Source organism: Biomphalaria glabrata, chromosome 1 (genome assembly GCF_947242115.1).
Source record: "Biomphalaria glabrata chromosome 1, xgBioGlab47.1, whole genome shotgun sequence".
Classification (NCBI taxonomy): Eukaryota; Metazoa; Mollusca; class Gastropoda; family Planorbidae; genus Biomphalaria; species Biomphalaria glabrata.
The window spans coordinates 25,328,339-25,354,798 of NC_074711.1; the positions used below are offsets into that span (position 1 = coordinate 25,328,339).

General features: G+C 34.1%; 2 protein-coding genes across 14 annotated transcripts in view; one reads left to right on the forward strand and one right to left on the reverse strand.

Moving 5' to 3' along the window:
• Window positions 1–953: 953 nt before the first annotated feature.
• Window positions 954–26,460, reverse strand: part of LOC106053342 (NAD-capped RNA hydrolase NUDT12-like) — a 28,422-nt gene continuing 2,915 nt past the window's right edge. For 3 of the 9 annotated variants that reach the window (XM_056029834.1, XM_056029826.1, XM_056029840.1), the window contains exons 2-11: window positions 24,535–24,856; window positions 24,129–24,235; window positions 8,684–8,786; window positions 8,080–8,364; window positions 6,940–7,087; window positions 5,915–6,030; window positions 3,710–3,798; window positions 3,445–3,588; window positions 2,981–3,132; window positions 954–1,733 (exon numbers count right to left, since the gene is read on the reverse strand). In XM_056029834.1, coding sequence (XP_055885809.1) covers window positions 1,572–1,733; window positions 2,981–3,132; window positions 3,445–3,588; window positions 3,710–3,798; window positions 5,915–6,030; window positions 6,940–7,087; window positions 8,080–8,364; window positions 8,684–8,786; window positions 24,129–24,235; window positions 24,535–24,791 — 1,563 coding nt within the window. In that variant the 5' untranslated portion in view covers window positions 24,792–24,856 and the 3' untranslated portion in view covers window positions 954–1,571. The remainder of the gene's footprint in view (window positions 1,734–2,980; window positions 3,133–3,444; window positions 3,589–3,709; window positions 3,799–5,914; window positions 6,031–6,939; window positions 7,088–8,079; window positions 8,365–8,683; window positions 8,787–24,128; window positions 24,236–24,534; window positions 24,857–26,460) is intronic. The other 6 variants (XM_056029883.1, XM_056029878.1, XM_056029861.1 and 3 more) reach the window with 3 other exon arrangements.
• LOC129926363 (uncharacterized) lies at window positions 14,140–20,819 on the forward strand. 5 transcript variants are annotated; one of them, XM_056029808.1, is made up of 3 exons: window positions 14,140–14,375; window positions 14,484–14,636; window positions 14,778–20,817. In XM_056029808.1, the coding sequence occupies exon 3, from the start codon at window positions 16,195–16,197 to the stop codon at window positions 19,294–19,296; it is 3,102 nt and encodes a 1,033-aa protein (XP_055885783.1). In that variant the 5' UTR covers window positions 14,140–14,375; window positions 14,484–14,636; window positions 14,778–16,194; the 3' UTR covers window positions 19,297–20,817. The 5 variants fall into 5 exon arrangements, 4 of the variants coding, with proteins under 4 accessions (XP_055885783.1, XP_055885789.1, XP_055885771.1 ...); XM_056029814.1 differs by having other exon boundaries at window positions 14,571–14,636; XM_056029796.1 differs by having other exon boundaries at window positions 14,140–14,636.

Genomic DNA, 26,460 nt, shown 5'->3' on the forward strand with positions numbered 1-26,460 from the left:
GAAATCCAAAGAAAAAAGATACTATTGGGTAAAACTTAATATGGTTATAATTTATATGATTATGTCAATCATAGATGTTATCTAAACATTTCCGTAGGAGATTTTCATAGGAAAGAAATTATGGATAAATGTTGGGGTGATATAAAGAAACCAAATGAAAAAGTAAAATGAAAAGTGAAATAAATCCACAATATTAACAATGTCAAGGATGCTGAATTGAAAGATTATTTTATGCTTTTTGAAAACACAGCATTAATAAATAAAGTTGACTCTTAATAGTCCCATATCTGATGCAGCAACAATATGATGACTATATAACCCTTATCTGCAGTATTTTTTTGTGTTGAGGTTTTGTATGATTATATAACCCTTATCTGCAGTATTTTTTTGTGTTGAGGTTTTGTATGATGACATTCAAAATATGCAACAAAAAAAAAACAACAATAATAAAACATTATAACTTCCTGAGAAAAAAAAGGAAATTATTAGGTATGTGACCATGGTAAAACTACCACTACTATTTCTTCAATTTCTGGCATCAGACAACCTACCTTTTATAACATTATGAAAAGTTGGTAGAAAATAGAACATTTTTTTGAAAATAGATGGAAGATAACACCAAAAGAAAAACCCTTTTAATCAAGCCAATATCCCTAATTAGAAAAAGATCTTTCTTTCTTGTCTGTTGTTTATATTTTAGGCTTGAATGTGTAATAGAATATCTCATTTCATAATTTGAATGTCCTTAACATTTACAAACAGTTACAAACAGTAACTCTTATCAAGGTTATAAGCAAACAAATAATTTGACTAACAATGATAGTGATACTTCTGTTGAAACTAATTTTAACCTAAAATATTTCACAAACTTTCAATAGGAATTCTAGTGAAAACTTATTTTAAAAAAGATAGCAAAAATAGAAGAAAAACCTTTTAATTTACAACATTTGGATAGTGTAGTAGTATATGTGCTTTTTTTTTTTTTATCAACTTTTTTTTTTTTTTTACAAAATGCAGCCAAGCCCCAAATACCCTTTCATTTCTGTAAATTAATTTAGTTTTTAAATAAATGTATAAATTAAACAAAAAAATAATTTTGTAATAAATATGTATATTTTGAAATGATATTTAGTAAATATAATATGACAACTGTTGACTTTAAGAAAATAATAAAAATTTGATTAAAAAAAAAAGTAAAATTGTACAAATCTGGTTTGAATAATTTTAAATATTAAATTAACAAAATTATACAAACATTTATTCAAATAAAAACATGTCTTTCAACGTATAATCTTTCAACAAATCAGGTGTACCTAATTTCAAAGAAAACAGATTTAAACTTCTACAGCATAATATTAAAATAAACAACTTCTTGCACATTAAATTTTCAAAATGATTTAGTCAGTGTTACAAATCACAGTAAAGTAAATGCAAATAGTAAATTTATAAAAAGCTATAAGATTTTAACAAGAAGCCTCCCTCTAGCTATCATAAGCTAATTTAAAACATCATTTATTTGAACTAAAATGATTTTGGATATTATACTAAATATTTACTAATTATAGATTATGTCATAAATTAGCAGAGTTGCTTGTCGCCCATGATTTAATCAGCTGATGTGCTATGGCTTGACTAGGTGGTATGAATAAGCCATCTGGGTGCTGACCAGCTAACATCTGAGCAATCTCAGCACGAGAGAACCAACGGGCTTCTTCAAGTTCATCTTTGTCTATCTGTCAAAATAAAGATGAAAAAGAAAGGCAGGAAAAAAAAAGCTTTATAATGAGGCAAGTTTTAATAAATAGCCACCAAAGGTGTCCATGAGAAGCAAAAATTTTAGCTAAAAATTTTTAGCTTTTAATACTCAAAGAAACCTTTTGAATCATCATCAAACTCCATTTAAGTGAGGGCTTAAGAGGCTCAAATCCTCTCTTGCAAAAGCACTGGACAGAAATCCTGCTGTCTTGCGTAGTGCATACATGTCACCATACAGGTCTGGAATTTTTGGTTTCCAAGACCTGTCAAGACGAAGATCAGCAAGTCTGTGGCAGTCTAACAGAATATAAGGCATGGTTTCCTCTTCTTTCCCACAGCGGGGGCAGAGTGAATCAAAATTTGGTCTTGCAATGTGCTATAATAGCTTGCGCCGCATGGACAGCCTTCACCAAGGGGAAGTGCGGTCAGGGCGCTTCATGCTCTTCCAGACTCCACTGATTTTTTGTGGGACTTGTCCCAGCACTCAAACCACTTTTCCATTTCTGTTTTTTGAATTATAGCCAGGGCTTGATGAAAACTTACAGCCTGTTCAGTGGGTGGAATTTGCCCTCCCAGTGGGCCAAGGAGTCTGCAAAAGTGTTACCAGTCACACCTATATGACTCAGTACCCACTGCATTATTACAGGGGTGCCATAGCATCGTTTTATATTGTGTGAGGTCATGATGACAGTGTTGATATGGAGGCCATGGTCCAGGGCTTTGCAAAGCCTGTAGTACAGGTTTTGAGTCAAAGACCACAACTATCTGTGTTGCCCTCAAATGTCCCTCTCCGAGTTGACAATCAATGACTTTTAAGGCTTCACAACTGCCATGGCCTCTGCATCAAAACTGCAAACACTGCCACATGGTCCAAAGATTTTGACTGAGTCAGAGCCAAAAAAGTAAATGTAGGCTCCATAGCCTGCTCTTCCAGAATCTATCGATGCTGACCCATCAGTATATGCAAAAATGGCACTGGGCTTGAAGGCATTAATGGTCTCCAGTGCTAGAATTTGAAAGTCATTAGATGAACAACATAGCTTAGGCATCTACTAGGGTCTACTAGTTTCAAGCAGACTTTTTGAATAAAGTAAATAATAAACAGTGTGTTTGAAGAAGTAACTAAAAAAAAAAAAAGTAAACTGTGCTTTCTAGTCATTAAATATTTTGTTTATAGTTTTTTTTTAGTAATGATTTTTAATGCTGATCAAAAAAAAATATTTACTGTAATAGTTTCTGTTCTTGCATGGGCTATACAGCCAAGCATTAGTGTGGCTGGAAAAGGCCAAGGTTGGCTTGAATGGTAGTCTACTCTTCCAACTTTGACTCCACTCTCTTCTTCAATTTCTCTTCTACATGTGTCTTCAATAGATTCTCCTAGAAATTGTGGCAGATAGTTAATAACAAATTTACTAGGAACATTTTAACATTTACCATCTATAGTGTCTATGTGTTGTTGTTGTTTTTTTAACTTACACATTTAGTTATTTTAAGAGATGGATGTTGTTGTTTTTTCTGTTATTTTAAAGGAAATATATCAGAAAATTTCTAGATAAAATTTTCATGGCTTCATTTCGACTATTTGACAACTTTTCTTGCTAAATTGAAGTCTAGTGCAATTTATGTCAATGAAAATATAAATGTACAAAATTTCATTGTGGCATGACTAATGATATCCAAAATAATGACCTGGTTCCATAAACCCTGCTAAACAAGAAAACATTTTTGGTGGAAAGCGTTTCTGTCTGCCCAGTAAGCATTGCTTCTTGCTGGGGGACAAGACAAGCATTATGAGAGATGGATCCACACGAGGATAGCAAGTGTTGTGAACACCTAGTAAAAAAACAAAGGAATAATTCTTATTAGAATTACAAATTTAAACTTATGAGTAGCTTAGAAATGCAGCTAACAATTTCTTTTAGTTTAAAACAAAAGTGTTGAAAATGATTAGTACCTTTATGACTTGTACAGTCAGAATTATTACATACTTGTTTATAACCTCCTTCTATCACTGTCTGCTTACTGCCACATGTTGGACAAAACCTGGTTTTTAATAAATAAAAAATATTTCTCTGGTAAAAAGAAATAGTTATAAATAAAGAGTTCAAAAGGCTAAATTGAAACAGTCAAGAAAATAAGGTATTGATTCTGTTCTGCATATTAGCAGAAAAGTAACTTAAGAATATAAACATTGACAAAGTAAAAATACTTTAATCAAAATGAAAGAATATCTGAGTGATGATTCTAGTACTTGAGCTAAATTATGATGATTATATTTATTAAAAAGTTTAAATAAAAGAAAAAATATATTAAAAGGTGTTCAATAAAGGAAAGATGTAAACATTTTAACATACCACTGACATGAATCAAAACTAAATTTGAAAATAAGGACAAAAATAATGCTTTTTGTGGCTCAACCTCTGTCCTTAATAGGGTTGCAATGGATTTTAGCTCCATCAGCAGAATATCTGACCATTTTTCACTATCCTTTGGCCGGATAGTAAAAAGTGCAATCTAGTAGCTACCTGTCTATCTCCCCACCTTATTTGTTTAGTCCGTCACATTAAGTTTATAGACAGACAGGTGACCACATTAAGACAATATGTTGACAATGTCTAGAGATCATATCTAATGAGGAAACTGGGTTTGCTTACTTAGGGATAAATCTTACTTGGGGCTGGAATATATGACTCATCCTACTTTTTTTTTTTATTCAATCTACGAGTATGCAACTATTAAATTAAAAAAATATATATATAACTAAGTGTAATATAAAAATAAAGTAGTTATCTAAATGTAAATTAAAAAAAATATAGTTCAACTAAACTATAAAAAAAATATTTAAATTTTATGAAATTTTCATAATTTTGTGTGTGGTTTGATCTAGATCTAGCTAATCTGACTGTTTAGGCCTACGGTACAATATAATTCTGTCATCATTGTAGAAATTTTTCTCCACAATAAAATCAATAATAAGGAAGATGTTTCTTACATACATTCTTGCACAATTAAATTGTGTCTTGAATTAAAATGTTAAGAAAAAAAGGCATCTTTCATTTATTAATTCGATTGACTAAGTAACAGAAAACCTTACAGTAAAATTGAAAATCTCAAATTGATCCAGATCTCCACATTTATATCTAGCAACCAAAGAAAAGAATATGCTGGAGTGTTAAGAAACATTGACCTCTGTAACTAACGTAAGGGTAGAATAGCTCTACATGCTTATAACTAACCATGCCAATGTGTTATTTTCTTGCCTGACCACTCAACATACAACAAACACTATGGCGTATGCACAAGAAAAAATGCATGATGGTCATCATCTTCATCAACTATACACTACACTAGGCCTCAAGCCATGACCTCACAATAAACAGTACCTTATGCTTATTATAAAGGCTCATCTAGTTGATGCAGGACCTTCAGATAGGTGTCATTGAATCTCTCATTCCAGGCCTTTGGTAAAGAGTCTCAAGGATTTTCTGCAAAACTTTTTATAGGACACTTACAAAGACCATCATTGAGAGCAGAAATATGATAAATACTTAAGAAAATGAAAGTTCAAAAGAACATATATGGAGCTTTACCAACTATTTGAAAAAGACATGATGGTCATCAGAATAGTACTGTCAGTTCAAACTAAAATGTCAAGAGAATAAAAAGTAAAAAAATAGCATAAGTACAAAAACCACAGGAAAGAAAACCAACGTGTAACCCAAGAAAAAAAAGATAACAAGCAATAAATGGATAGATTTACAAGTTGGAATTAAGAAAGCTCTGAAGAGATCATGATGAAAGAATATTTAGAAGCAGGTCAGGACCCTTTGGAAACTAAAATACAATACCACTGGAATAAATGGACAAAAATTAAATAAATATTACAACTATTTAAATGAACAGACAGAAATAAAAGAGGCAGACTAAAAATGAAAACATCTTGCCATCAACTATTGAAGTTGCAAACTTTAATTGTTAATGAGAGGCTGACACACTTTTTTTTAAAGAGAATCTCGATAACTCAAGAAGTTAAAGTAATGACGAATTTAATAATGAATTTTAAAAAAAGTAGTTGAAGTATATTAGTAACTGAAGTAAATTAAACAGTTAACAAGAAAATTCACAAGGAATCTGTACATAAATTTAAACTACTGCTTACCGATATTTGTCCAACCAACAAAGTATTGAATGAGCTTCAGCAAAAAGCCCAGCATGTGATTGAATCATTTGCATAGTAGTTGGAAAAGGGGCTACAAAAGAGCCATCAGGATAGTACTGTTAATAAATAGATTATTGCTATTATAATAATTATATAATTATTATTTATGAAGTAAGATCTTTAATATTTAAGATAAGATAAGATCTGTTTTTGCACTGGTTTCTTTCCCATTTTTCTATGTTAATGCAAAACATTTTTTTATGTGTTAACTCTTTCAGTGCATATTGTTTTGATACAAAAAAAAGGAGTTTTCTGGGACATACAAAAATGAGCAAGGGGGGGGGGGGTAGAGTTACCTTTTTATTTTATAATCTAACAAAAGGAAAATGAATTGGCTACAAAAGAGTAATAAATAAATAAATAAATAAAATGAATTACCAAGGTATTCAAGAAAAATTTTTTTTTGTCAAGTTTAAACTGAGTACAGAAAAAGGAAATATATAAAAAATTCTTTAAAAAAATTGATATACTGAAAGATTGAAACTTTTAATTATAAATTTATCAAAAAAAAATTGAAAAATCACAAAACTAAACACGTTATCACTTCTAATTTCATAAAAGATGAACAAATGCACTAAGAAATTGTATTATTTACATTTAAGGAACCACTAACACATGATGTCATTTTTTTGTTAAATGTGTTGATCCTGCATCCAAATTTACAACCAAAACAAATAAAAATCATTCTCACATCCAGAAAAATAAAAAAAAAGGGAAAAGTTACTTGCTGAGAGTAACATTGCAATTGCCAGCGCAGTTACTACCAGTAACACCGTACGGAAATAGTTCATGCAAAACATTTTTTATGTGTTAATTCAAAATATATCTCGTATTTAGCAGGACTATATAAAGTAGCAAAAATATTCTAGTCATTGTCGATTAGCTTAACAAAGATTTGATATTTAGAGAGTTTAAGATGCTTTTGTTTTAATGATGCACAAGTTACTGAAATGTTGTATTCTTACCTTACTAATAAAAGAATGATCGCCTTCAACTAAATCAACTGCAAACCAAGGGCTGGACACAGGATCCCAAGTTTCTAACCCCAAAAATATTAGAGTTGATGTTTCTCTTATGCTTGATGGAAGCTGGTCTAGGGTAAACACAGCAAATCTAATTAATGAACAAAAAAAAAAAACAAAATTAGGATAATTTAAAACAACCAGAAACAAAATTGTTAAAATATCAAAATTGTTCAACTTGGTCAATGGGGACTAGCAAACATGCTTCTAAAGTAGTCATCCAGGTTAAGAAAATGTAAAAACACTGTATTGAAGGTCTAATATTTAAGTTCAATCAATTATAGCAATATGACAATATGAATTGAATCTTTGCTTCAAAAAAAAAAGTATACAGACTGTTGGTCACATATGTAATTAATTGTTTCTTTTAATAGTTATAAACTTATTTAATTGGTACTTATTAATCTACAGATATTTTTAAAAACAATTAAGAACTATATCTAGATGCTTAAACAATCCAGGGTATTCTTGTTAATTATATATTTAATTTTGTTACGTCATTGGTTTTCCTTCCAAGTAAAGGAGATGGAAGCAAATAATAGAGCATCATGGCGTAGTGCTGTGAAACAGGTGCACAAATTGCAGAAGACGAGAACAGGGCTGGTAGAAGAAAAGCATCAGAGAAAAAAAGCAAGGCTAATGACACTAGCTGAAATAACTTGCCCAATGTGCAGCCGAAAATTTTGGGCTCACATAGGTCTAACCAGCCAGATGAGGATGAACAAGGCCCCAGTGCAAAGCCCTCAGCTGGCTGTATGACAAAAGTGGTCATTATCGAACCACGATGGAGGATCTATATATTAGATATCTAATTAGTAAAACATAATTTTTCTAATAATTTTTTTTTCAGTAAGCAGATACAAAAAAAAATAAATATGTAATTAGACGACTTTTTAAAATTAATATTTTTAAGTTTCCCCATAATAGTTACTACAGCTTCAAAAAAGTTAAATGTAATTTTATTGTATTACAAAATTATGGACATTTGGCATCATTTGATTTACACTTAAATAATTAGTTTATTTATTTTCATAGATTTTACTTATACTACACAAACAGCACTTTCAAATACACTTTTCTTACTTAAATTTCTTTTTTTTTTCCTCAGAGGTTATTAGAAATGGCTGAAGTTTTGAGAACATTATGAATTTGGCTGATTTATTATTTTTGGCTGATTCCAATTGTTTAGCATCTTTGCGAACATCAGAAGCTCTGTAAAGTGGGTTGAGTGAATAGTAATTATGGATTTGGTCATATTCTAACTGCTGTCGATATTGTGATAGAATGGAAGCAACCTCTTTGTGATTCCAGAACTGTGCTATCTCCAAAGCTGTTTGTCCTGAGGCATTAAGGCAGTTGACATCACACCTATGAAAGTATTTTTTTTTTAATTAACATTTTAAAATTTAATAAACATTCTGAATACTACATAAGTTTATTGTGACTGAACTTTTCTGCAAAGTAGTTATTATTAATTTTTTTTTTGTTAGATGATTTTGTAAATGAAGTTAAACCTTTTTTTTTGTCTTTATAGTAAACAAAATACATCTTACTATACTAAATGCTTTAAAATAAAAAAAAAAGATAATTCTTAACTAGGTCTACTAGTATGACAAATGTTATAATTTTTTTTTTTGCTTCAAAACATTTTTTATAGCTCTATTTTATTTGATAAAAAGATCATCACCCTTTTTGGACCAAAATGTTTATAACTGATGTGTGTCCGTTTCTAGCTGCGAACATTAAAGCTGTCCATCCTCTATCACTTTTGACATCAATGTCCACAGCTCCTAAAAAAATGTTAAAATTTCTGTAAACTTAACCTGAACATGTGTGTGGATTTTAAATTTCATAGTTATTAATGAATGCAAAATTAGACTTACAGTGTAAATTAAATAATGAAACATTTAATTTAGTTATGACAGAAGCAGAAACACTTTTTCCAAGTTTCCATATAAGTCATCCAGTGCAGTGTATATAGAACGAAATTTCCCTACTGAAGATACAATTCATTGTAGAGTAATTATAGTTAGCTTATGTTAAACAATGTGAAATTTAAAGTGGTAAAAACCATAACTCGTGTGGAGTTTTTGATCTCCCATCGAGTGCCTCCCCAGGTGGCGGATAGGGGAATGCCCTCCAGATATGGTGGGTACCGGGGAAATAAAATACCTGGGGTGGACCAAAATCAAACCTGCTGCCTTGCAGGAAGTGGAGGGATCCACAAAGGCTAGGGCACCTTACCCGAAAATAAAGGCAGCTATCCAGAGAGCTGAAAGGGGCAGCCCCCCAGATGGTTATGCACAGGGCTAACAACTCTGTCATATAAAAAATACTGTTACGAAAGCTATTACACACAAGAAAACCCGGATAGATCTCAACGGAAAACAACCTAGGCCTGGAAAAGGACATGATTTTTGTTTTGCGACATGGAACGTGCTAAGCCTTTATAGAGCAGGTGCACTAGCCCAACTTACTGAAGTGTTAAAGAAATATAGGATACCCCTTGCAGCCCTACAGGAAATCAGGTGGAAAGACTCGGACATTCTCAGAACCAAGGAGTATACTATATTTTATAGTGATGGAAGCACTAACAACTTAGGTACAGGTTTTGCTGTTAAAAAGGAAATGGTAGGTAATGTCATTGGATTTAAACCTGTAAGTGATAGACTCTGCTCACTACGTTTGAAAGGAAAATTCTTCAACATATCATTTATCAATGTTCATGCCCCTACTGAAGATGCAGATGATAACACAAAAGAAGCCTTCTATGATGGACTGGAAAGAATTTATGATGAAGCGCCAAAGCATGACATCAAAATAGTCCTAGGAGATTTCAATGCAAAAATTGGAAAGGAACCAGCATTCAGACCAATAATTGGCAAAGAAAGTTTACATGAAGAGACCAACAATAATGGCATAAGATTAGTGGATTTTGCATCAGGAAAAGGAATGTCTATCAGCAGCACAAAATTCCAACATAAGAATATTCACAAGGTAACCTGGATCTCACCTGATGGCAACACCCAGAATCAAATAGATCATATACTCATAGATAAGAGACATGGATCAGACATACTAGATGTAAGAAGTTTCAGAGGAGCTAATGCTGACTCAGACCACCTACTAGTAAAAGCTAAATTTAGACAAAGAATAAGTACCATACACAATTACCAAAGAAAGAGAGCACAGCAATATGATAGTCAAAAACTCACAAAGGATCCACTTGTTGCAGAAACTTATAGAATGGCACTCCAAACACAACTGACAACATTAGAAAAGGACTGCGAAAATAACATAAATGAGCATTGGGAAATAATAAAGCATGCTATCAAAAGAACAGCAGAAGAGATAGTTGGATTTAAACAAAAGAACGAGAAAATAGGGTGGTATGATGATGAATGCAGACAAACTATAGAAGAGAAGAACAATGTCCGAATGATAATGCTACAGAGAGAAACCAGGAACACTAGACAGCAATACAATGAAGCAAGAAGAAGGGCCACAAAAGTTGTAAGAAAGAAAAAACGGGAATGGGAAAAGTCCAAGATCACTAAAATTGAGGAACTAGCAAAGGAGGGAGACATGAGAGGAATGTATATGAAAATTAAAGATGAAAAGAACGGATTTCAAGCTAGATCACACATGTGTGAGAACAAAGATGGTCAGCTTATTACAGAAAACAGCAGGGTCATTGAGAGATGGGCTGAATACTTTGAGGAGATCCTAAATACCACTGAAGATGGAGACAATGGAGAATATGAACTGCCGCATGGGGGACCAGATCCCTTAGTGAACCCTCCAACACTCATTGAAACATCAGAAATAATTAGGACCATGAAGAATCACAAAGCACCAGGAGAGGACCAAATCACAGCAGAACTAATTAAATATGGAGTGAAAGACTTACATTCCCAAATACACAGACTAATATCAAGAATTTGGGAAGAAGAAGTAATACCAACAGAATGGGAAACGGCTCTTATAACCCTAATACACAAAAAAGGATCCAAGTTAAAGTGCTGTAATTACAGAGGAATCTCTCTACTAAATGTGACTTATAAGATACTGTCTAGGCTTATAACTAAGAGACTTGGAAAATATTCAGAAGAAATCTTAGGTGACTACCAATGTGGTTTCAGACCCAACAAATCCACAACCGACCACATCTTCACACTAAGATGTATACTTGAAAAATGCCATGAATACAACATACCAATCCACCAACTCTTTATAGACTATAAAATGGCTTATGACAGTATCAGAAGGAAATACCTATATGAAACACTACAGGATTTTGGAATACCCAATAAGCTGACAAGACTTATACATATGACATTAAACAACTCAAAAAGCAAAGTCATAATACAAGGAGAACACTCACGGGAATTTAGGATTAAACGAGGATTAAGACAAGGAGACGCACTTTCCTGCATGCTTTTCAATTTAACACTGGAGAGAGTTATAAGAAATATACACATAAACACAAGGGGAACTATTACTAACTACTTCTGGAGAGAAAACATGGGTCCACAGCCAACCTCTACAATACCTTGCTTATGCCGATGACATTGCCTTATTGGGTAAAGAAACCTCTGACATCGCTAGAGCCTTCATACAACTAGAAGAAGCATCTCGACCAGCAGGACTTGAGGTCAATGACAGTAAAACCAAGTACATCACAATGACAAGAGACAATCAAACAGAGGGACAAAATATCAAAATCAAAGACCACGAATTTGAAAACGTCCAAACTTTCAAATATCTAGGAAGTACTATTAATTTCAAAAATGACCTACTAACAGAAATAAAGGAAAGAATAGCAGCAGGCAACAGGGCATTTTATAGCACCCACCATCTACTTTAGAGCAAAATGATTTCAAGTAAAACCAAGAAAATAATATACAAAACTATAATAAGACCAGCAGCAATGTATGGAAGTGAGACCTGGACACTGACAAAGACATCTGAAAATTTACTTAACACTTGGGAAAGAAAAATCCTTAGGAAAATCTATGGTGCCATACAGGATGAAACAGGGTGGAGGACACGCACTAACCATGAGTTATATCAATTATATGAAGACCCACCAATAGTGAACGAAATAAAAAAGAACAGACTACGTTGGGCAGGTCACCTTGAAAGAATGTCAGACAACAGAGGGGCGAAAATCGTATACAGGCAAAAACCAAAAGGCAGGCGACCCAAAGGCAGACCCCGAGTGCGATGGATAGATGACGTAGAAGCAGATCTGAAGCAGCTTGGGGTTAGGGCGTGGAGACGAAAGGCCCAGGAGAGATCTGAATGAAAGGATGTGTTAAAGCAGGCCAGAGCCCTCCATGGGATGGATGGATGGAAAAACCATAACTGTAGAAAGCCCTGTCAAATCACTCAATATTAAGAAAAACAATTGTTTTAATAATTTTTTCATAATACTATAGAATTGTTTAACTCAGTGCTATTATGAAGTTAAAATGTTTTGCTGCTATTATAAAGTTTGAATGTTTAATTAACCGCTATAAATAATTTAAATAACTTACTACTAATATAAAGTTTGAATGTTTTACTGCTATTATTATGACATTACTGTTGTTTGTGCCTACTTGCAACTTTTTTTTCCTGACCTCTTTCTCTGATTGGTTAATTATAGACAGTATAGGCGTAGTATAAACAAGTGTCTATTTCTTTCTCCTAACTCTGTTTTTTTTATTTCCCCTACTGGTAGTACGTGTACGGGGCGAGAGTGTCTTGTATTTTTTTGTTTTGAATTGTTTTGCTACGTCACAAAGTCCGGTGACATCTATCGGTCATTCTTTGTCATGAGGCAGTTCACCCTCTAGTTTGGTTGTAGCGGACGGTGTGTTGGCTCGTAAAACGTTATTTGTCTGTACCTGTTTCTCGGACTTATTTTTCAGTTGGATTTTTGGGACCCCTGTTTAGGGTGAGTTATTCGTTTGTGATATCTATTATTGTATGTTGTATGAGGTTGTCACTATTTCTATTTTTAGTGTAGAAGTTGAGAGTATTGTGTTTATTTCGTTTATAGGGTGCCAGTGTTGGAGTTGTGGGCGTCGCTTGCCGTCTCAGAAATACATATTGCAGTTTTTTTCATTGTCATTGTCAAACTTTACTATTACCAAGGTTGGCAGTGTTGTGACGCCAGTCGGTCAGAGTCTGGTGACAAGCCAGGGTGACAAGTTAATAGCCGTAGCAAAGGTGCTTAAATTAATTATTGTATAATATCTTTATATATACCTATTATATATATATATATATATATATATATATCTAATATATATACTGTCTATTTGTCATCCTCATTGTACATACACATATATGTTTCATACAATTAAATTCATTTATTTTTTTGTTGTTATTTAAACTATTCACCTAGTTGTTTACTGTATGTACGACTGTGTGTGAGTGATGTTCTTGTCAGGTTGAACCCCGGGACCTTAACAGTATACAGCTAGTTAAAAACGCAAATAAATCCTAAACCTGACAAATAGGGGCTCAGAGTCCGGCTGTGACTACTAGGTCATAGATTGTCTTATCTAGTCTTGTTATCTTATAAAATAAAAAAAAAATATATACTGACTAATACCCCTTTATTGTATTTATATTTGATGTATTGGGTACAATTTGCTGAAGAAAAAAAATTGCTTGTGTACTTCTCATAATTGTTTGGACATCAAAAGTAGCAGAGGCTTGAAACATTGTTAAATTTATCATTAATTTTACCATATTACCATATGTGTTGATTGTTGATATTGAGGATTGTACCAATGCTAAATTCATCATTTATGACTTAGAACTCATCATCATATGACTATAGGTGTTGATATTTCAAGATTGTTATTTATATTCATTTATTTAATTTTTTCTTTCATGTAATTTTGTGCTTCACTTATGACCGAGTGACGAGTGTCTTCTCGCTCCCGACAACAGACAAGTGTGTGGGGATTGACCGTTGATACATGTGTTAGAGGCCATCGTTCCTGTGTTGGTGTTTTGGAAGTCCCTGTAGCAGCTACCTTTCTACGCATCGGCCTGGAGTGAGGCGTTTTCTCTCCGACGTTGGATACTGCTCAGATAGGTTTTCTCTTTCTTTGCCATACGACACACTCATAGGTTGTAGTTTACATCTTATGTGTGTATATTATAGTATATCATAGTAATAATAATAATAGTATTAGTTGATTTAGCTTAACACAGTAAGGCACTTAGACCATGGAAACCAGGTTAACGGTAACGTCACAATTTATTAGTGATGGCCGTGCTATGGGGTATGAAGGGGAAAGGCTAGAGAAATATGTGAAGGAACGGAAAGCTGAATATGATAGAGATAAGGAAGTCGCGAAGGCAGAGGAAGAGGCTAGGTTTGAGCGGCAGGAGAAGTTGAAGAAAGAGGCGAAGGCAGAAGAAGAGGCTAGGTTTGAGCGGCAGGAGAAGTTGAAGAAAGAGGCGAAGGCAGAAGAAGAGGCTAGAAAGAAAGAGGCGAAGGCAGAAGAAGAGGCTAGGTTTGAGCGGCAGGAGAAGTTGAAGAAAGAGGCGAAGGCAGAAGAAGAGGCTAGAAAGAAAGAGGCGAAGGCAGAAGAAGAGGCTAGAAAGAAAGAGGCGAAGGCAGAAGAAGAGGCTAGGTTTGAGCGGCAGGAGAAGTTGAAGAAAGAGGCGAAGGCAGAAGAAGAGGCTAGAAAGAAAGAGGCGAAGGCAGAAGAAGAGGCTAGGTTTGAGCGGCAGGAGAAGTTGAAGAAAGAGGCGAAGGCAGAAGAAGAGGCTAGGAAGAAAGAGGAAGAAGAGAGATTTGAACGTGATGAGAAGGCCAAACGCGAGGAGCACGAAAGATGGAAGGAAAGAGATGCCAAGGAGTCAATCAAGAGGAAAGAGGAGTTGGAACTGGCTAGGCTTAAAGAAAAGTCTGCGCCAGAGGCAGGCGGGGCGGCAGGACAGTCAGGGGATGTGCGATACAAGAATGTCTTAGACAGGCTTGACAAGAGTTTCCAGGGAATGAAAGATGACGACGACCTCCTAGCTTACCTAACACACTTTGAGGCCGTTGCAGCAAGGTGCAAAATAGAGAGAAAAGAGTGGTCCTTGCTGTTGTCATATAAACTGACCACCGCACTCAGAAACTTCATGCTAAGGGACAGTCTGTTCCTTAGCGAGAATTATGAAGAAGTCAAGACTGCACTTCTTCGCCATGCAGATATCAACGCGGAAACCTGCCGCAAAAGATTCCATCTCGTGAGACCAAGTCAAAACGACTTTAGGAGATATGTAACAGAATTGAGAACAGCATTAGACAATTGGTGCAAGATGGCCGAAGTCGGTAAAACAGTGGAGGAGTTAAAAGACCTGTTGATCAAAGATAGGATCTTAGAAAGTGTTTCGAGTGACGTATACAGGCAACTAGTTTTGAGCAAGCACAGAACAGTAGATAATATGCTAGAAGTTATAGAAGGATTTAAGGTAGCTGGTTCTGATGTGTCCATTTGTAAGGAAGAAAGTGTATATGTTGCAGCAGCATGCAGTGAGTCGGGGTCAGATGTGTCTATTTGTAAGGAAGAAAGTGCGCATGTTGCGGCAGCGTGTCGTGAGCCTGTGAGAAATAGAAGTCCAGGGATTGAGAGTAACTTAATTATTTGTTTTAAGTGCAAGAGGGGAGGCCACAAAGCGTCAGAATGCCCTCAACGTCCGCAACTTAACTCTAGTCCTGCTTCTGATGTTAGATATAGGAACGCACCCACAATCTCCACTAACACACAAAGGCCCAGTAGAAATGCATCACAAGGTCGCTACCAAAGGCAGTTTGATGGTAACGGTCGAAGAATCCGCGGCAATAGTGTGGGGAGACAAAGTTATGCTACATACGAGAATTCTTACAATAACAGGCACAGTAGAACGGGTGGTACTGGGGCATACCAAAACAGAGATCAAGGCCCAGGAGGTTCTTATAGATGACTGAGTGGTCCTCACAATATTCAAAATTGTGGAAATTGTACTTTAGGGAAAGGAGATGAGTATTTTTCCCCCTGTAAGAGAAAAACTTTTTCATATGTGGATAAGACATTACGTGATAAGTCTGTGGGTAAGCTGAAGTTTGAAAAGGGGAGAGTAAATGGGATAAGTGTGTCTGTTTTGAAAGATTCTGGTTCGAGTGTTATAGGAATTAGAAGCTCATTAGTTGGTGAGAAAGACATGATTCCTGGTACTTATAAATTAAAACTTGTTGATGGGACAGTGAAGGATTATCCATTGGCATGTGTGAGTATTGAGTCGGATTACATTGTCGGTAAATATGTCGTAGCTTGCTTTAAAGATCCGGTTGCAGATTTAATTCTTGGGAATGTTGACAGTAATGTGAGTCGTGAGTTTAATTGCTCAGCAGTAACTAGGTCAATGACAAATAAGGAAATTGAGGGCGGCACTGTAAGTGATTGTGGAGTATTGGAAGAATGTCGAGATGTGTTAGGTACAAGCGAAGAATTTTTATGTGAACAGTTGAGTGATCCGTCTTTAAAAGATCTATGGGAGCGACATGTGGACAGTTGTGTAGATAATAAAAAGAATGGAAGTGTGGAATATAAAGTGTTTGATAGACTATTGTACAGAGTGTTTAGGGGAAAGTTTGGTGAGGAAGAAAGACAGTTAGTTGTACCTTCAGCTAAGAGAGAAATTGTGTTGAAAACCGCTCATGAGAGTATGTTGGCAGGACATTTGTCATTAAGAAAGACTAAAAGTAAAATCTACAAATATTTTTTCTGGCAAGGTTTAGATAGAGACATAAAAGAGTTTGTGAGGTCGTGTGATATTTGTCAGAAAGCTAGGATGCCACGTCGTTGTGACAGAGTGGAGCTAGGCCAAATGAATGTTATTACCACTCCGTTTTATAAAGTTGCAACAGATATTATTGGCCCATTGGAGTTAACTGACAATAAGAATAGGTATATTTTGACAGTAGTAGATGTTGCTACGAGATGGCCAGAAGCGATACCACTGAGAAATATAAACACAGAAACAGTTATCGAAGCACTAACTAGTATTTTTTGTAGAATTGGGCTACCGACTGAAATTTTAAGTGATCAAGGCCCACAGTTTACTTCGGAATTGTACAATCAGGTCTGTAATTTTTTCTCTGTCAAACCAGTGCATTCTACCATTTACCACCCGAGCTCTAATGGGATGGTTGAACGACTTAATTCTTCTTTAAAATCCTTTCTAAGGAAAGTGTGTCAGGATAGCCCTTGTGATTGGGACCGGAAAGTCAACGCAGCTCTGTTCGCCTACCGAGAGGTTCCTAACGAAACAACGGGAATGTCACCATTTGAGCTTGTCTACGGAAGACAAATGAGGGGCCCTTTGGCTATCTTAAAGCAAGTGTTCGTAAATAACGAAGAGGAAAATGGGTACAAGAATGTATTCAGTTATTTACTGGATTTGAAGACAAGATTATCTGAGGTGACTGCTATTGCTAATTTCAACAGTAAGGCAAACAGAAATAAATACAAGAAACAATATGACAAATACTCATCGAGGCGTGATATAAATGTGGGTGACTGTGTTTTAGTCCTCAAACCACACAGAGACAGTAAGCTGTCCGTGTTTTGGCAGGGCCCGTATAAGGTTCTAAACAAGATTTCCCAATTTAATTATGTTATCCAGAAAGAAAATATGACAAAGATATATCATATAAACAGACTTATGAAATACCATTGTAGGGTAAAGAAGGGAGATAACCTAATTGTTGCAGATGAAAATAGAAATGAACTTTTGTCAGCTAATATGGTTTCAGTTGTAGGGGAGGAAGACGTTGCTGAGCAGGATGAATATAATGATGATATGCTACCTAACATTCCAACGCTAGAAATTACGCAGAAAGAGAAGATTCACGAGGATGTCTTCACACAGGTCAAAATTAACCCCAATTTGAACCATATGCAAAAGATGCAAGTAAATGAAATTTTAACAGAGTATAGAGACATTATATCCAATGTTCCTGGCAGGGCCACAGTCGAAAAGTTTAAAATTAAATTGATTGATAAGAAGCCTATAGCTCTGAAACCATATGCAGTGCCCATTCATATGAAAGAGAAAGTGAAGCAAGAAATCGACAACATGTTAGAATTGGGAATTATAGGGCCGACGGACTCCCCGTATGCAGCGCCAGTTGTTATAATTAAGAAGAAAGATGGCACACTCCGCCCTTGTATAGATTTTAGAAAATTAAATAATATTACTGAAATACCTGCTGAGGTAATTCCTGAACAAGAAGATTTGTTTAACATGTTGTATAAAGCCAAGTACTTTACATTGGTGGACCTAACAAAGGGTTACTGGCAAATTCCGATCAGTGAAACGAGCAAACCTTTTACAGCGTTTAGAGTTCTTGGGGAGCATTATATGTTCCACTACTTACCCTTTGGGTTGAGCGGTGCTCCAAGTCATTTTAATAAGGTTGTTAAGAGTATGCTAAGGGGAGTAGAAAATGTATTGTTCTACTTCGATGACATTTGTATTTTCAGTGAAGACTGGGAATCACACTCGAAAAGTGTCAGAAATGTTTTTTGCGCTCTAAGAGAGAACGGCTTTACACTAAAACCAGATAAACTTGAGGTGGGCTACACTAGTGTTAAATTTCTGGGTCATAATGTGGGACAGGGAGTTATCAAACCTGATCCTAGCAATGTAAAAAAGATCATGGAATTTAAAACACCCACTACAAAGAAAGAAATACGTAGTTTGATTGGTCTGATAAATTATTACAGCAAATTTATTCCGAGCTACGCGGATTTAGTATTCCCCTTTACAGAGTTACTACGTCGGGGCAAGTCTATAAGAGTGGACTGGAACTATGAGTGTGCGGAGGCATTGAATAGAGTGCAGACTTGTTTGAGTAAGTATCCTATTCTTCGTTTACCTGACCCTTCTCTATCTTTTTTTCTTCAGACCGATGCTTCAGATAAAGGAATTTCTGGTATTCTCTGTCAGTGTATCAAAGGTGTGTTACATCCCATAAAGTACGTAAGCCGTAAGTTGTTGCCTCGGGAGCAGAAGTACTCTATTATTGAACGGGAAGGATTAGCCATAGTATATTCTGTTAAGAAACTGGACAGGTATTTAGCAGGTAAAACATTTCACCTGCTGACTGATCACAAGGCCTTATCGTATCTCAGGAGCACAAACTTTACAAATGCACGTATCACAAGATGGGCATTGATGCTACAAGACTACTCCTTTGACGTTGCCCACGTAAAGGGAGAGCACAATCTGCTGGCTGATCTTTGTTCAAGATTGATATAGACTTCCATCCGCCATTTATATTATGTCTCTATGTGTTATAACATTTGAACTTGTGTTTTATATTATGCAAATGATACTAATTTCAAGAATATAATGTGTATTTATCTACCATGAATATAAGTTGGTATATTATATTAATGTTGTATTTGTAAATATGATTTTGTAATATAACTTGGTTCTTGGCCCAAGTTGATATGGATCACCTTAAAAGTCAAGGTAACCAACTTTTCTTTGTAATTGGATTTTCATCTTGACGTGTATTGTGTCTCCTTGTTTCATTAATTGGTGACTCCCCATCATTTTTTTTCTTCCATTATTACATTTTGAAATGTGACATAGATGCACTTATGATCATTTTGTTCTTCCTTGTTCTTTCTACAAAGTTTTGTCTTCGAAAGGATTTTTGATGACTGGAATTTCTTTCAAAATTTCCAGTTCGTCGAGGAGGGGGGATGTCGCGTAGTATAGACAAGTGTCTATTTCTTTCTCCTAACTCTGTTTTTTTTTATTTCCTCTACTGGTAGTACGTGTACGGGGCGAGAGTGTCTTGTATTTTTTTGTTTTGAATTGTTTTGCTACGTCACAAAGTCCGGTGACATCTATCGGTCATTCTTTGTCATGAGGCAGTTCACCCTCTAGTTTGGTTGTAGCGGACGGTGTGTTGGCTCGTAAAACGTTATTTGTCTGTACCTGTTTCTCGGACTTATTTTTCAGTTGGATTTTTGGGACCCCTGTTTAGGGTGAGTTATTCGTTTGTGATATCTATTATTGTATGTTGTATGAGGTTGTCACTATTTCTATTTTTAGTGTAGAAGTTGAGAGTATTGTGTTTATTTCGTTTATAGGGTGCCAGTGTTGGAGTTGTGGGCGTCGCTTGCCGTCTCAGAAATACATATTGCAGTTTTTTTCATTGTCATTGTCAAACTTTACTATTACCAAGGTTGGCAGTGTTGTGACGCCAGTCGGTCAGAGTCTGGTGGACCATAAAGCCAGGGTGACAAGTTAATAGCCGTAGCAAAGGTGCTTAAATTAATTATTGTATAATATCTTTATATATACCTATTATATATATATATATATATATATATATATCTAATATATATACTGTCTATTTGTCATCCTCATTGTACATACACATATATGTTTCATACAATTAAATTCATTTATTTTTTTGTTGTTATTTAAACTATTCACCTAGTTGTTTACTGTATGTACGACTGTGTGTGAGTGATGTTCTTGTCAGGTTGAACCCCGGGACCTTAACAGTATACAGCTAGTTAAAAACGCAAATAAATCCTAAACCTGACATTGAACTTATTTTGACCTAACCCTTTCTTGAAAGAAGTAGAATGAGGTCACAGTATCAATTCATGACAATTTGAATGCTTTAGTGCTGTTTAACAGTTTGAATGTTTGACTACCATTAGAAAGATTGAATTTTTTTAATGCTATTATAAAGTTTGAATGCTTCACAGCTATTATAAATTTGAACGTTTTAATGCCATTATAAAGTTTAAATGTTTCATTGCTTTTATTAAGTTTGAATGTTTCATTGCTATAATTAAGTTTGAATGTTTTACTGTTATTAATGGGTTTGAATGCTTCACTGCTATTATGAAGTTTGAATGTTTTACTGTTATTAATGGGTTTGAATGCTTCACTGCTATTATGAAGTTTGAATGTTTTACTGTTATTAATGGGTTTGAATGCTTCACTGCTATTATGAAGTTTGAATGTTTTACTGTTATTAATGGGTTTGAATGCTTCACTGCTATTATGAAGTTTGAATGTTTTACTGTTATTAATGGGTTTGAATGCTTCACTGCTATTATGAAGTTTGAATGTTTTACTGTTATTAATGGGTTTGAATGCTTCACTGCTATTATGAAGTTTGAATGTTTTACTGTTATTAATGGGTTTGAATGCTTCACTGCTATTATGAAGTTTGAATGTTTTACTGTTATTAATGGGTTTGAATGCTTCACTGCTATAATTAAGTTTGAATGTTTTACTGTTATTAATGGGTTTGAATGCTTCACTGCTATTATGAAGTTTGAATGTTTTACTGTTATTAATGGGTTTGAATGCTTCACTGCTATAATTAAGTTTGAATGTTTTACTGTTATTAATGGGTTTGAATGCTTCACTGTTATTATGAAGTTTGAATGTTTTACCACTATTATAAAGTTTTAATGTTTTACAGCTACTAATATGTTTGAATGTTTCATTGCTATTATAAAGTTTGAATGTATCACTGCTATTATCAATACTATTATAAAGTTTGAAAGTTTGTTTTAATGCTATTATTAAGTTTGAATGTTATTATAAAGTTTGAATGTATCATTTCCATTATAAATTTCAATGTATCACATTTCTCCCTCAAAAGCTACAGTCTGCGTAGCACGGACCAAAGGTTTGGAACTCACTCCCCATTGATCTCAGACAGACAACATGCTACACCACTTTTAAGAAGAACATTAAGACCTATCTGTTTAAAACTTTTTTAGATTTATTGTCATTTTAGATGTCGTGTTTGTGTTTGTAATGTTATTACAGCGCCTTGAGCCTACATTTTCTTTGTTAACAGCGCTTTATAAATAAAATTATTATTATTATTATTATAAAGTTTAAATATATCACTGCTATTATAAAGTTTGAATGTTTCAATAATATTATAAAGTTTGAAAGTTTGACTGTTTTAATGCTATTATTAAGTTTGAATGTTATTATACAGTTTGAATGTATCACTGCTATTAAAACGTTTGAATGTTTCACTGCTATTTTAAAATTGGAATATTTTACTGCTATTATAAAGTTTGGATGTTTTACTGCCATTATAATGTTTCAATGTCTTACTACTGTGAATTGGTTTGAATGTTTCACTGCTGTTATAAAGTTGTGATGTTTTACTGTTATTAATCAGTTTGAATGTTACTTGGCAATTATAAAGTTTGAATAATTAACTGCTATTATAAAGTTTGGATGTTTCATTGATATTTTAAAATTTGAATGTTTCACTGGTATTATAAAGTTTGGATGTTTAATTGATATTTTAAAGTTTGAATGTTTCACTGCTATTATAAAGAGTGAATGTTTCATTGCTATTATAAAGCTTGAATGATTCACTGTTATTCCATTAATACACAGTGTGTACATATGTACATACGACATTAAAACTTTTTTTTTATTTGAAAAGTTGTGGAAAGGTTTCTTAAACATGCATATAAATTTATCCACCTCTTTGAATCTTTGCTCATTAATCACTGTATTTTACACAGAAAGAAAGAGAACATTTTTTTAATTTTAAAATGGATCAGTATGTTAAATATCACGATTTGGTAAATTTCTTGGTCTAGTTTTCTTATTAAAAGTATTCTCTTTTATATAATTATAAATCATATTGAATATTGTAATTAAAGAAAAAAAAAAGTAAAGTTCCTTATCAGACCTTGCGATCTATAGGGCAGATGATGTTAAGGTCATATGTTTCTTTTGCCAATGGTTAACAAGCAGGGTGTCAAGTCGCCAGCATGATGACCAACAACCTTTACATTCTCCAACTAAAGTCAGATACCCATTAGAGTTGGGTGGACTCAGGGGGACCCTAAAAATCCAGGTATTCAAAATCCCAATCTTCAACGATATTCCAACCCAGGACCCCAGGTTTGGAGGCCAAGCACTTATCCACACAGCCACCACACCCCTTATTTGTATTCTAATTAACATATAATTAATTAATTGCTAGTTGATTTAAAAAAAGAAAAATATATTGTGCTAAGTAACTTTTTGAAAAGTGATGTGTAAAATTGTAATTGCAAGTTATTTTTTTAGATGTATTTGCTCAGAATTCTCATACTACTATAAAAAAACAATAAAAGCCTATTCTCTCATATACAGATAATCATGAACTCACAGATAGGTAAAGTAAAAACAAAATTTAAGTCGCACAGTATATGAGTACAAATCTTATTTCAACTTTAGCGATTTATTTTCCTTTTATTCTTCTATTTGTAACCTCTGTCTATATTGCACTTTAACTTTACTTCACAATGCTATTTTTTAAAGTCAACTGGCTTTTTTTTAAAAGACCAGGCCTTTTTTAATTGTTCATACCATTTATCCTCTCAAAAAATATTTGTGTTAAAATAAGTAGCAAGAAACTGCATTATGTTCTTAATAACCTGGAGGAATTAATACTATAAAATTTTTTAAAAAGCATTATGTGGACTGTCACAGATTACATTATAGAATTGTTTGTACATTTCACTTTTGAAAGTAATATAAGCCCTCGACATGAGTCTCGGGATTTAATCCTCAAATTTAGACACTTGACATTCAAGTCAGGATTTACCCAAGGGACATAATTAGTATGTTTGAAATCTATTGGTTGATTTGAATTTAAACAAAGACATTTTTGAAAAGAGTTAGCGCCAGAGAATTGGCGGTAGTAAGAAAGAAAAGTCAGTCGATAATATTAAGTCCTTGTAGTCAGTCACGTTTCTAAGAGCTCTGTTTGAAAAGCCTTTGTAATATGCTCATTGATTTGTAATTTGTACATAACTGTACTTACGTTGTATTTAAATAAAGTTCCAGAGTTTTGTTTTATCAAAGAAGCTTTCATTGTGATTCTAGATCGTCATTTATTCAACTATTGAATTCAAGTAAAATCCCCGGCATAACAACACATCGTAACATCGTGCATGTTGTTACATCTGGCCAGTGTTGTTACATGGACAAATAATAAACCATATTCTTTCATACTTTCCCTACAAAGTACCATTTTTACATTCTTTTCCAATCAACAATAAAAAGTCTTCAGTAAAAAAAATTACCCAATAATTGTTCAAAGTTTTCAACATCTCCTCTAGCTGCACAATCCAGAAAGCGCTGAACCAGTTCTGAATCTTTACTTTCTACATCAGTTTCTTCACTCATTTTTCTAAAGACAATGAGAGTAATTGAATGGATAAGGTTAAGTCAAATGAATACTTTCAAAACATTTTAGGTTCTTCTGTTGATTTACTTATGATTTAAAATAAAGATTTCTAGCATAGAAGAGAGCAAAGGTGCAAAAAGTAAAGACAACATTGAAAACCTGCAAAGTTGACAATTAAGTGAAGAACTAAAAACAAAAGAAAAAAGTGAGATTGACTAATCTCTTTCATATTAGTACAATATTTTTTCAACGCTAAGATTTTATTTGAAGAAATAAATTAGCATTAAAAGCTTTTATTTTACCTTGATATAATTGTTTCAGGCCTTTTAGCACAGACCTCTTGCTTGTTAAATAATTTTTTTTTTACAGTGAAAAAAGATGACTTTGTCAACACTGGTGAATGAGTTTCCTGAAATGTTTGTAGTAACAAAACTTTCTGAAAGAATGAAAACGTTTTTACATGGCACAAGAAAATCTGTCTTGTTCTGTTAGTGAATAAGTATGTAACTAGAGCTCTGCCTTTCAGTGTTGATTTCAATAAAGCACTATGAATGCACATCACATTAATGGTTTTAAAAAGATCCTAATTTACAATCATTACAAGTTCTTTCAGATTGTTCAAATCTAAAAAAAGACAAAAAAATAAGTTTATAAATAGTGAATTGTATCTTGATCACTTTTAAGTCAATTTATCTTAGCTTTAATTAAAAAAAAACAGTTTAAAAAAAAAAAAGATAGTTTTTGATTAACAAACAAGCATTAGCTACATTATGCAATCAATGTAATGTAGTAACTTAAAGAAATCTATTTAGTTATCTATAGATTACTGATTTTTATATAGATGTAGATCAAGATCTAGACTAGATTTGGATCTAGAAGTAGTAGTCTTATTTATATATATATATATATATATATATATATAAATTAGAGATGGGAATCGAACGCAACTTTTAAAGTTTGTTCAGTTGGATGATTAGTATAGTTTGGGTTCGGTTCTGTCAGATCTAAAGTTTGGGTTTTGTTCAATTTTATTAAATTAGGTAATAGCAAACTATGTATCCATACCACATATCCACTCAGCGGTGTCATACGGCCAACCGGCATCTTATACCATTTCTTTGCCGATGACTCACAGTTATACGATTCATCAGTACCCTCAGAGGTGTCGCATCTGGCAGAGAAAATCAGTAGTACCGTTGCAAGGGTGAGCGATTGGATGGTTGAAAATAAACTCAAGATGAACGAAGACAAGACAGAAATAATTAAGATTGGCACTAGGAACAATGTCTCAAAAGTTGAAAGCACAGATTCTCTCTTTATCACGAACTGCCATGTTCCTTTTGTCCATGTAGTGCGGAATCTTGGAGTTTTCTTCGACTCAACACTATCTTTCGACCCACACATAAATCAGCTCTGCAAAGGTCTTTATCTGCAGCTGCGCAGATTAGGCCAGATCCGACCATATTTAACAACGGAGTCAACAAAAACGCTAGCTGTGGCATTCATACTCTCCCGCCTTGACTACTGCAACGCCGTGCTAGCAGGTATACCTGATGACAAAATAGCCAAGCTGCAACGTATACAGAACAACGCCGCTCGAATAGTCCTTAAAAAAACTAGACAAGATTCTGCTACTACGCTCTTGCGCACGCTCCATTGGCTTCCCGTGAAAGCGAGAATCGATTACAAGGTCGCCACACTTTGTCATCAGTGTATATATAACAATGAGATGCCCTTGTACCTTAGCGAACTGATTACTCCATATGTCCCCCAGAGAACCCTGCGCTCAATGGACTCAACGCTTTTAGTAGTGCCACGTTTCTCCCTCAAAAGCTACGGTCTGCGTGCTTTTTCAGTTCACGGACCAAAGGTTTGGAACTCACTCCCCATTGATCTCAGACAGACAACATGCTATACCACTTTTAAGAAGAACATTAAGACCTACTTGTTTAAAACTTTTTTAGATTAACTGTTACTTTAGCAGTCGTGTTTATGTTTGTAATGTTGTTACAGCGCCTTGAGCCTACATTTTGTTTGTTAACAGCGCTTTATAAATAAAATTATTATTATTATTATGTACATGTAATAATGTTCATCTCAATTTATTCAATAAAACAGTGATGTCTAACCCAATGTCTTTCAGACCTTGTGATCTATGAGGCAAATGATGTTAAGGTCATCTTTTTCTTTGGCCAACAGTTAAAGAGCAGGGTGTTATGTGGCCAGCA

Coding starts and splice junctions, on each gene's coding strand:
- LOC129926363 (XM_056029796.1), top strand. CDS start 16,195: ATGATTCCTGGTACTTATAAATTAAAACTTGTTGATGGGACAGTGAAG.